This window comes from Oncorhynchus gorbuscha, unplaced genomic scaffold, assembly GCF_021184085.1.
Source record: "Oncorhynchus gorbuscha isolate QuinsamMale2020 ecotype Even-year unplaced genomic scaffold, OgorEven_v1.0 Un_scaffold_879, whole genome shotgun sequence".
Taxonomy (NCBI): Eukaryota; Metazoa; Chordata; class Actinopteri; order Salmoniformes; family Salmonidae; genus Oncorhynchus; species Oncorhynchus gorbuscha.
The window spans coordinates 5,072-17,476 of NW_025745861.1; the positions used below are offsets into that span (position 1 = coordinate 5,072).

General features: G+C 45.8%; 1 protein-coding gene across 1 annotated transcript in view; it reads left to right on the top strand.

Moving 5' to 3' along the window:
- Positions 1–424: 424 nt before the first annotated feature.
- Positions 425–12,405, top strand: part of LOC124020703 (oxysterol-binding protein-related protein 3-like) — a 73,113-nt gene continuing 61,132 nt past the window's right edge. Inside the window, 3 exon segments of the mRNA XM_046335953.1 lie at positions 425–659; positions 5,494–5,610; positions 11,214–11,267. Of these exon segments, the coding sequence (XP_046191909.1) occupies positions 564–659; positions 5,494–5,610; positions 11,214–11,267 (267 nt within the window). The 5' untranslated portion in view covers positions 425–563.

Here is a 12,405-nt window from a genome sequence, read left to right on the forward strand (position 1 = left end):
CTCTCTCTCTCTCTCTCTCTCTCTCTCTCTCTCTCTCTCTCTCTCTCTCTCTCTCTCTCTCTCTCTCTCTCTCTCTCTCTCTCTCTCTCTCTCACTCAGTGAGGGATGTTCCAGATGGACAAGGTTGCAGTGCCTCACTGACCCAGAGAAGCCCAAGTCCCAAGGAGAGAGGATCCTCAAATCCCAGGGAGACGGACTGCAGGGACAGGGAGACGGCCTGCAGGGACAGGGAGACGGACTTCAGGGGCAGGGAGACGGACTTCAGGGGCAGGGAGACGGACTGCAGGGACAGGGAGACGGACTGCAGGGACAGGGAGACGGACTGCAGGGGCAGGGAGACGGACTGCAGGGTCAGGGAGACGGACTGCAGGGGCAGGGAGACGGACTGCAGGGACAGGGAGACGGCCTGCAGGGACAGGGAGACGGACTGCAGGGACAGGGAGACGGACTGCAGGGGCAGGGAGACGGACTGCAGGGACAGGGAGACGGACTGCAGGGACAGGGAGACGGACTGCAGGGACAGGGAGACGGACTGCAGGGACAGGGAGACGGCCTGCAGGGAGATGGGCTCAGAGGAGAGAAGTTCAGCCATGTCTCACAAGATCTCTTCCCCCTCACACAGCAACAGCAGCTCCTCCTCCAAACACGACAGCCGACAGGTAACACCGACCACACACACACACACACACTCATTAATGTCACAGCTATCTCCAGTCAGGAAGAGAACATAATGAATGTCTCTGTTTGGAAAATGAAACCCATCGTTTCCAGAACGCCTTGCCCTCAGCGACGGTTCACCGTTTTCAATATTCAGGACCACAAAAAGAGACGCTGTAAATATATTGTTAATGCAAACCATTAAAAGGATACCAGTCATACATAAGACTGTACAGTCATGAGTATTTGATGCTTGATGCTGCAGGATTCCCACTAACTATGTGTTGTTGTTGTCAGGTGGTCTGTGATGATGAGCCCAGTCACACAGGGCTCTATTCAAGCCGTATCGCTGAAGTTCAGCGTTACCGCGGGATTGAAATGTAAATGTTCCGGCGTTAGCGGACACTGTATTCACGTCTCAATCTGAAATTACCTTTACATCTCCATCACGTGATCTGTAACGCTTCAGGGATCCAGACTGAATAGAGACTACAGTGTAGTAAGCTGTTGAATTACCGTACTACATACCTCCCTCCCTTAAAGACTTTCCTCCCTTATATAGCCCTCCCTCCCTTAAAGACTTCCCTCCCTCCCTTAAAGACTTCCCTCCCTCCCTTAAAGACTTCCCTCCCTTATATAGCCCTCCCTCCCTTAAAGACGTCCTTCTCTCCCTTATATAGCCCTCCCTCCCTTAAAGACTTCCCTCCCTCCCTTATAGAGCCCTCACTCCCTTAAAGACTTCCCTCCCTTATCAAATCAAATCAAATCAAATTTATTTATATAGCCCTTCGTACATCAGCTGATATCTCAAAGTGCTGTACAGAAACCCAGCCTAAAACCCCAAACAGCAAACAATGCAGGTGTAAAAGCACGGTGGCTAGGAAAAACTCCCTAGAAAGGCCAAAACCTAGGAAGAAACCTAGAGAGGAACCGGGCTATGTGGGGTGGCCAGTCCTCTTCTGGCTGTGCCGGGTAGAGATTATAACAGAACATGACCAAGATGTTCAAATGTTCATAAATGACCAGCATGGTCAAATAATAATAAGGCAGAACAGTTGAAACTGGAGCAGCAGCACAGTCAGGTGGACTGGGGACAGCAAGGAGCCATCATGTCAGGTAGTCCTGGGGCACGGTCCTAGGGCTCAGGTCCTCCCTCCCTCCCTTAAAGACTTCCCTCCCTTATATAGCCCTCCCTCCCTTAAAGACTTCCCTCCCTTATAGAGCACTCCCTCCCTTAAAGACTTCCCTCCCTTATATAGCCCTCCCTCCCTTAAAGACTTCCCTCTCTCCCTTAAAGAGCCCTCCCTCCCTTAAAGACCTCCCTCCCTCCCTTAAAGAGCCCTCCCTCCCAAAGACCTCCTTCTTCCCCTTAAAGACCTCCCTCCCCCTTGAAGACCTCCCTCACTCCCTTAAAGTGCCCTATCTCCCTTAAAGACCTCCCTCCCAAAGACCTCTCTCACCCCCTTAAAGACCTCCCTCTTAAAGACCTCCCTCCCCTCTTTAAAGTGCTCCCTACCCCTCCCTACCTCCCTCTAAAGACCTCGGTCCCTTAAAGACCTCCCTCCCTCCCTTAAAGAGCCCTCCCTCCCTTAAAGATCTCCCTCCCTCCCTTAAAGACCTCCCTCCCTCCCTTAAAGAGCCCCCCCCTCTCTTAAAGAGACCTCCCTCCCCTAAAGAACAACTTCTCATTTAAAAAACAACTTATGTGGTATCAGTATTTGTCAGAAACGTTTATTCTGCTGTCAGAATTGAACTACTATAGGATCATTTTTGTCATAAAGTCAGTCTAGTCCAAAATGTAGTTTTTTTAATTGAGTATGTCACAACGTAAATGAAGGTTGGGTTTATTTCAATCTTGACCACATGCCTGGACCACATGCCACAGCTGGCAGCACACAAGGAGTGCAGCTGCACGCGACCCGATTGTAATGCTTGTGGTAAATGTGGTTTCACTTTGGATATCCCAATGGAGCTAGTTAGGGACCATTGGTATAATACACAATGTACTGTACATGTGTGTGAGTGTTATCTCTCTCACTGAGGTTAACACATTGACCTGGATATATGATTATAATCTCTAATCTCATCATCTGGCCGTATTATCAAGATCATTACTCTGTCCCTCCCTCCCTCCCCGACCCGTCTGTCCAGCCGTCAGCTCTGTGAATATTGTGTAGCGGATTAGATTAGTTATTACAGGAAAGGTAGAGTCTATTTACTGAGGTAGTTACTACAGGAAAGGTAGAGTATATTTACTGAGGTAGTTACTACAGGAAAGGTAGAGTCTATTTACTGAGGTAGTTACTACAGGAAAGGTAGAGTCTATTTACTGAGGTAGTTACTACAGGAAAGGTAGAGTCTATTTACTGAGGTAGTTACTACAGGAAAGGTAGAGTCTATTTACTGAGGTAGTTACTACAGGAAAGGTAGAGTCTATTTACTGAGGTAGTTACTACATGAAAGGTAGAGTCTATTTACTGAGGTAGTTACTACATGAAAGGTAGAGTCTATTTACTGAGGTAGTTACTACAGGAAAGGTAGAGTCTATTTACTGAGGTAGTTACTACAGGAAAGGTAGAGTCTATTTACTGAGGTAGTTACTACAGGAAAGGTAGAGTCTATTTACTGAGGTAGTTATTACAGGAAAGGTAGAGTCTATTTACTGAGGTAGTTACTACATGAAAGGTAGAGTCTATTTACTGAGGTAGTTACTACAGGAAAGGTAGAGTCTATTTACTGAGGTAGTTACTACAGGAAAGGTAGAGTATATTTACTGAGGTAGTTACTACAGGAAAGGTAGAGTCTATTTACTGAGGTAGTTACTACATGAAAGGTAGAGTATATTTACTGAGGTAGTTACTACAGGAAAGGTAGAGTCTATTTACTGAGGTAGTTACTACATGAAAGGTAGAGTATATTTACTGAGGTAGTTACTACAGGAAAGGTAGAGTATATTTACTGAGGTAGTTACTACATGAAAGGTAGAGTATATTTACTGAGGTAGTTACTACAGGAAAGGTAGTCTATTTACTGAGGTAGTTACTACATGAAAGGTAGAGTATATTTACTGAGGTAGTTACTACAGGAAAGGTAGAGTCTATTTACTGAGGTAGTTACTACAGGAAAGGTAGAGTCTATTTACTGAGGTAGTTACTACAGGAAAGGTGTGCGTGTCTCTCTCTCTCATCTGTCTCTCTCTTCCTCATCTCTCACTCTCTTCCTCATATGTCTCTCTCTCTCTCGCTCTCGCTCTCTCATTCTCTCTCTCTCTCTCTCTCTCTCTCTCTCTCTCTCTCTCTCTCTCTCTCTCTCTCTCTCTCTCTCTCTCTCTCTCGCTGTCTCATGTCTCATGTCTCATCTCTCTCTCTCGCTCTCTCTTCCTCATCTCTCTCTCTCTCTCTTACAGAGGTCACCTCCCCCTCCTGACATTCTGACTGGTCTCTGTGGGAAACGGAACAGTCTGTTTATAAAACACTATTGTTTACTGGCTAGTCAGTTTATACTTGGGCTTAGTCCCAAATGGCATCCTATTTCCTAGTAGTGTACTAGATTTGACCAGATACCTATGGGCCCTGGTGAAAAGTAGTGCATTATATAGGGAATAGGATGCCATTTGGGACACATATATTATATAAAAAATAATATTCTAACCTTGTTGTGTTTACAGGACAGTTGGTAGATTGTAGAGGGGCTGTGTGTAACCTTGTTGTGTGTTTACAGGACAGTTGGTAGATTGTAGAGGGGCTGTGTGTAACCTTGTTGTGTGTCTAAAGGATTGTGTGTTTACAGGACAGTTGGTAGATTGTAGAGGGGCTGTGTGTAACCTTGTTGTGTCTACAGGACAGTTGGTAGATTGTAGAGGGGCTGTGTGTAACCTTGTTGTGTCTACAGGACAGTTGGTAGATTGTAGAGGGGCTGTGTGTAACCTTGTTGTGTGTTTACAGGACAGTTGGTAGATTGTAGAGGGGCTGTCTGTAACCTTGTTGTGTGTTTACAGGACACTTGGTAGATTGTAGAGGGGCTGTGTGTAACCTTGTTGTGTGTCTACAGGACAGTTGGGAGATTGTAGAGGGGCTGTCTGTAACCTTGTTGTGTGTTTACAGGACAGTTGGTAGATTGTAGAGGGGCTGTGTGTAACCTTGTTGTGTTTACAGGACACTTGGTAGATTGTAGAGGGGCTGTGTGTAACCTTGTTGTGTGTTTACAGGACAGTTGGTAGATTGTAGAGGGGCTGTGTGTAACCTTGTTGTGTGTTTACAGGACAGTTGGTAGATTGTAGAGGGGCTGTGTGTAACCTTGTTGTGTGTTTACAGGACAGTTGGTAGATTGTAGAGGGGCTGTGTGTAACCTTGTTGTGTGTCTACAGGACAGTTGGGAGATTGTAGAGGGGCTGTGTGTAACCTTGTTGTGTGTTTACAGGACAGTTGGTAGATTGTAGAGGGGCTGTGTGTAACCTTGTTGTGTCTACAGGACAGTTGGTAGATTGTAGAGGGGCTGTGTGTAACCTTGTTGTGTTTACAGGACAGTTGGTAGATTGTAGAAGGGCTGTCTGTAAACCTTGTTGTGTGTCTACAGGACAGTTGGGAGATTGTAGAGGGGCTGTCTGTAACCTTGTTGTGAGTCTACAGGACAGTTGGTAGATTGTAGAGGGGCTGTGTGTAACCTTGTTGTGTCTACAGGACAGTTGGTAGATTGTAGAGGGGCTGTCTGTAACCTTGTTGTGTGTCTACAGGACAGTTGGGAGATTGTAGAGGGGCTGTATGTAACCTTGTTGTGTGTCTACAGGACAGTTGGGACATTGTAGAGGGGCTGTGTGTAACCTTGTTGTGTCTACAGGACAGTTGGGAGATTGTAGAGGGGCTGCGTGGAGGACACAGTAATGTCCAGGAGCCCCAGAAGCAGGATGGATACATGCTGAAGAGGAGGAAGTGGCCGATGAAGGGATGGCACAAGGTAGGCTTCTCACACACACACACACACACACACACACACACACACACACACACACACACACACACACACACACACACACACACACACACACACACACACACACACACACACACACACACACACACACACACACACACACTGTAAGCATCTCACCTCTGATACAGGGTAGTCACCTCACCTCTGATACAGGGTAGTCATCTCACCTCTGATACAGGGTAGTCATCTCACCTCTGATACAGGGTAGTCACCTCACCTCTGATACAGGGTAGTCATCTCACCTCTGATACAGGGTAGTCATCTCACCTCTGATACAGGGTAGTCACCTCACCTCTGATACAGGGTAGTCATCTCAACTCTGATACAGGGTAGTCACCTCACCTCTGATACAGGGTAGTCATCTCACCTCTGATACAGGGTAGTCATCTCACCTCTGATACAGGGTAGTCATCTCACCTCTGATACAGGGTAGTCACCTCACCTCTGATACAGGGTAGTCATCTCACCTCTGATACAGGGTAGTCACCTCACCTCTGATACAGGGTAGTCACCTCACCTCTGATACAGGGTAGTCATCTCACCTCTGATACAGGGTAGTCACCTCACCTCTGATACAGGGTAGTCATCTCACCTCTGATACAGGGTAGTCACCTCACCTCTGATACAGGGTAGTCATCTCACCTCTGATACAGGGTAGTCATCTCACCTCTGATACAGGGTAGTCATCTCACCTCTGATACAGGGTAGTCATCTCACCTCTGATACAGGGTAGTCACCTCACCTCTGATACAGGGTAGTCATCTCACCTCTGATACAGGGTAGTCATCTCACCAAACAGCAGCACCCGGGGAAGGGGACTAACTTGTGGGGAAATATTCCAGCTAAACAGTGTTGTCAGAGCATGTGATCAATATCAGTCCCTTCCCCCACCCACATCATTTCCCAGCCTTGTGTCCCCCCATGACATCACTCCTTTGTGTTGTTAGCTAATTGAATCACTTGATGAATGACATCCCCCTTCCCTTGCAGTAGCCACATGTCCCAGGCGTCAATTTCTTTCACTACATCCCTGTCTCTCGCTCCCTTTCTCCCTCCCTCCCTCTCTCTCGCTCCCTCTCTCCCTCCCCCCTCTCTCTCTCTCTCTCTCTCTCTCTCTCTCTCTCTCTCTCTCTCTCTCTCTCTCTCTCTCTCTCTCTCCCTCTCTCTCTCTCTCTCTCTCTCTCTCGCTCTCTGTCTCTCTCTCTCTCTCTCTCTCTCTCTCGCTCTCTGTCTCTCTCTCTCTCTCTCTGTCTCTCTCTCGCTGTCTCTCTCTCTGTCTCTCTCTCTGTCTCTCTAAAAGGTTAGCTCTTTAAATGAGATGATATTGCTCCATTAGCTGATGGCCTGCTGCCTGTAGTATCCATGCTACACTTGCGTCCCAAATGCCCCCCCCAGGGCTCTGTTCAAGGTTGTAGGGAATGGGGTATAATTTGGGACGCATTCTACATCGGCTCCTCGACACCAGGAGTATAGAGATGGATACAGATGACCTCAGTAGAGATGTATATAGATAACTGTAGAGATGGATACAGATGATCTAAGTAGAGATGGATACAGATGACCTCAGTAGAGATGGATACAGATGACCTCAGTAGAGATGGATACAGATGACCTCAGTAGAGATGGACACAGATGACCTCAGTAGAGATGGATACAGATGATCTAAGTAGAGATGGATACAGATTATCTCAGTACAGATGGATACAGATGCCCTCAGTAGAGATGGATACAGATGATCTAAGTAGAGATGGATACAGATGATCTCAGTACAGATGGATACAGATGCCCTCAGTAGAGATGTATACAGATGACCTCAGTAGAGCTGGAATAGATGACAGTAGAGATGGATACAGATGACCTCAGTAGAGATGGAACAGATGACCTCAGTAGAGATGGATACAGATGACCTCAGTAGAGATGGATACAGATGATCTCAGTAGAGGTGGATACAGATGATCTCAGTAGAGACGGATACAGATGACAGTAGAGATGGATACAGATGCTCTAAGTAGAGATGGATACAGATTATGTAAGTAGAGATGGATACAGATGGCTTCAGTAGAGATGGATACAGATGACCTCAGTAGAGATGGATACAGATGACCTCAGTAGAGATGGATACAGATGACCTCAATGGAGATGGATACAGATGACCTCAGTAGAGATGGATACAGATGACCTCAGTAGAGATGGATACAGATGACCTCAGTAGAGATGGATACTGATGACCTCAGTAGAGATGGATACAGATGACAGTAGAGATGGATACAGATGACAGTAGAGATGGATACAGATGACTTCAGTAGAGATGGATACAGATGACAGTAGAGATGGATACAGATGACTTCAGTAGAGATGGATACAGATGACAGTAGAGACGGATACAGATGACCTCAGTAGAGATGGATACAGATGACTTCAGTAGAAATGATACAGGTTATCTCAGTAGAGATGGATACAGATGACCTCAGTAGAGATGGATACAGATGACCTCAGTAGAGATGGATACAGGTGACAGTAGAGATGGATACAGATGACCTCAATACAGATGGATACAGATGATCTCAGTACAGATGGATACAGAAGCCCTCAGTAGAGATGGATACAGATGACAGTAGAGATGGATACAGATGACCTCAGTAGAGATGGAACAGATGACAGTAGAGATGGATACAGATGACTTCAGTAGAGATGGATACAGATGACCTCAATACAGATGGATACAGATGATCTCAGTAGAGATGGATACAGAAGCCCTCAGTAGAGATGGATACAGATGACAGTAGAGACGGATACAGATGACCTCAGTAGAGATGGACACAGATGACCTCAGTAGAGATGGACACAGATGACCTCAGTAGAGATGGATATGGATGACCTCAGTAGAGATGGATACAGATGACTGTAGAGATACAGATACAGATGACTCAGTAGAGATGGATACAGAGGCCCTCAGTAGAGATGGATACAGATGACCTCAGTAGAGATGGATACAGATGACCTCAGTAGAGATGGATACAGATGACAGTAGAGATGGATACAGATGACCTCAGTAGAGATGGATACAGATGACAGTAGAGTTGGATACAGATGATCTCAGTAGAGATGGATACAGATGACAGTAGAGATGGATACAGATGATCTCAGTAGAGATGGATACAGATGACAGTAGAGATGGATACAGATGATCTCAGTAGAGATGGATACAGATGACCTCAGTATAGGTGGATACAGATGATCTCAGTAGAGATGGATACAGATGACCTCAGTAGAGATGGATACAGATGACCTCAGTAGAGATGGATACAGATGACAGTAGAGACGGATACAGATGACCTCAGTAGAGATGGATACGGATGACAGTAGAGACGGATTTATTTATTTATTTTTATTTCACCTTCATTTAACCAGGTAGGCAAGTTGAGAACAAGTTCTCATTTACAATTGCGACCTGGCCAAGATAAAGCAAAGCAGTTCGACAGATACAACGACACAGAGTTACACATGGATACAGATGACCTCAGTAGAGATGGGTACAGATGCCCTCAGTAGAGATGGATACAGATGACCTCAGTAAAGATGGATACAGGTGACTGTAGAGATGGATACAGATAACCTCAGTAGAAATGGATACAGATGATCTAAGTAGAGATGGATACAGATGACATCAGTAGAGATGGAACAGATGACAGTAGAGATAGATACAGATGACCTCAGTAGAGATGGATACAGGTGACAGTAGAGATGGATACAGATAACCTCAGTAGAAATGGATACAGATGATCTAAGTAGAGATGGATACAGATGACCTCAGTACAGATGGATACAGATGATCTCAGTACAGATGGATACAGAAGCCCTCAGTAGAGATGGATACAGATGACAGTAGAGATGGATACAGATGACCTCAGTAGAGATGGATACAGATGACCTCAGTAGAGATGGATACAGATGACAGTAGAGATGGATACAGATGACCTCAGTACAGATGGATACAGATGACAGTAGAGATGGATACAGATGACCTCAGTAGAGATGGATACATATGACAGTAGAGATGGATACAGATGACCTCAGTACAGATGGATACAGATGACAGTAGAGATGGATACAGATGACCTCAGTAGAGATGGATACATATGACAGTAGAGATGGATACAGATGACAGTAGAGATGGATACAGATGACCTCAGTACAGATGGATACAGATGACAGTAGAGATGGATACAGATGACCTCAGTAGAGGTGGATACAGATGATTGGATACAGATGATTTCAGTAGAGATGGATACAGATGACAGTAGAGATGGATACAGATGACCTCATTAGAGATGGATACAGATGACAGTAGAGACGGATACAGATGACCTCAGTAGAGATGGACACAGATGACCTCAGTAGAGATGGATACAGATGACTGTAGAGATGGATACAGATCATCTAAGTAGAGATGGATACAGATGACCTCAGTAGAGATGGAACAGATGACAGTAGAGATGGATACAGATGACTTCAGTAGAGATGGATACAGATGACTTCAGTAGAGATGGATACAGATGACTTCAGTAGAAATGATACAGGTGACAGTAGAGACGGATACAGGTGATCTAAGTAAAGATGGATACAGATGACCTCAGTAGAGATGGATACAGATTACCTCAGTAGAGATGGATACAGGTGATCTCAGTAGAGACGGATACAGGTGATCTAAGTAAAGATGGATACAGATGACCTCAGTAGAGATGGATACAGATGACCTCAGTAGAGATGGATACAGGTGATCTCAGTAGAGATGGATACAGGTGATCTAAGTAAAGATGGATACAGATGACCTCAGTAGAGATGGATACAGATGATCTCAGTAGAGATGGATACAGATGACAGTAGAGATGGATACAGATGACCTCAGTAGAGATGGATACAGATGACAGTAGAGATGGATACAGATGACAGTAGAGATGGATACAGATGACCTCAGTACAGATGGATACAGATGACAGTAGAGATGGATACAGATGACCTCAGTAGAGATGGATACAGATGACAGTAGAGATGGATACAGATGACAGTAGAGATGGATACAGATGACCTCAGTAGAGATGGATACAGATGACAGTAGAGATGGTTACAGATGACCTCAGTAGAGATGGATACAGATGATCTCAGTAGAGATGGATACAGATGACAGTACAGATGTATACAGATGACTTCAGCAGAGATGAATACACCCTTTTTCCTAGTGCACTACATTTTTGACCAGAGTCTTGTGGACAAGCCCTGACCAAAACTAGTACACTGTAAAGGAGGGAGAGGGGGAGGGAGGGGGAGAGGGATGGAGAGAGAGAGAAATGTCTGAGAGTACAGATATTAATAAATGTATTAACTACACAGAGAGGGTGAATCCATCAGGCTCCTCACAGAGAGGTTGAACCACTGCCCAGAGGATGACTTGTGTGTTTCTCATCCCTCTCTCTCTCCCTTTCTCTCTCAATCTCTCCATCTCTGTCTCTATCTTTGTCTCTCTATCTCTTAATCTATATCTCTTGTTTTTCTCTTATCTTCTACAGAGATACTTCTACTTGGACAAGGGCATCCTGAAGTATGCCAAGTGTGGTGCTGACGTGAGTACAAAGATCTGCTGCCCCTCTGTCCCCATTCTGTCTGCTAGGACACTCATCAATCACACACAGCTATCACAGAAAGCACATCAGACTGACTTTCTCTCCTACAGCATCTCTGACTTTCTCTCCTACAGCATCTCTGACTTTCTCTCCTACAGCATCTCTGACTTTCTCTCCTACAGCATCTCTGACTTTCTCTCCTACAGCATCTCTGACTTTCTCTCCTACAGCATCTCTGACTTTCTCTCCTACAGCATCTCTGACTTTCTCTCCTACAGCATCTCTGACTTTCTCTCATACAGCATCTCTGACTTTCTCTCCTTCAGTTTTTTTGGGGGACCAATTGTTTATTGATTTTTAAAAGGGAACATTAAAAAAAATGTAAACACATTAGAAAAAGGGTGGAGGCAACCAGTAATGTTATAGTACAAACTAAAGTAAACTAGAGTATGTGAGAAAGGATGTTACAGTAAGATCTCAGGTTCTGAGATACTGCTGGGGCTGGGTTGTCAGGTTCTGAGATACTGATGGGGCTGGGTTGTCAGGTCCTGAGATACTGCTGGGGCTGGGTTGTCAGGTCCTGAGATACTGCTGGGGCTGGGTTGTCAGGTTCTGAGATACTGCTGGGACTGGGTTGTCAGGTTCTGAGATACTGCTGGGACTGGGTTGTCAGGTTCTGAGATACTGCTGGGGCTGGGTTGTCAGGTCCTGAGATTGAGATACTAATGGGGCTGGGTTGTCAGGTCCTGAGATACTAATGGGGCTGGGTTGTCCGGTTCTGAGATACTGCTGGGACTGGGTTGTCAGGTCCTAATGGGGCTGGGTTGTCAGGTCCTGAGATACTAATGGGGCTGGGTTGTCAGGTTGCTGGGACTGGGTTGTCAGGTTCTGAGATACTGCTGGGACTGGGTTGGGCTGGGTTGTCTGGGGTCAGGTCTGAGATACTGCTGGGACTGGGTTGTCAGGTCCTGAGATACTGCTGGGGCTGGGTTGTCTGGTTCTAATATACTGCTGGGGCTGGGTTGTCAGGTTCTGAGATACTGCTGGGGCTGGGTTGTCAGGTCCTGAGATTGAGATACTGCTGGGGCTGGGTTGTCAGGTTCTGAGATACTGCTGGGGCTGGGTTGTCTGGTTCTGA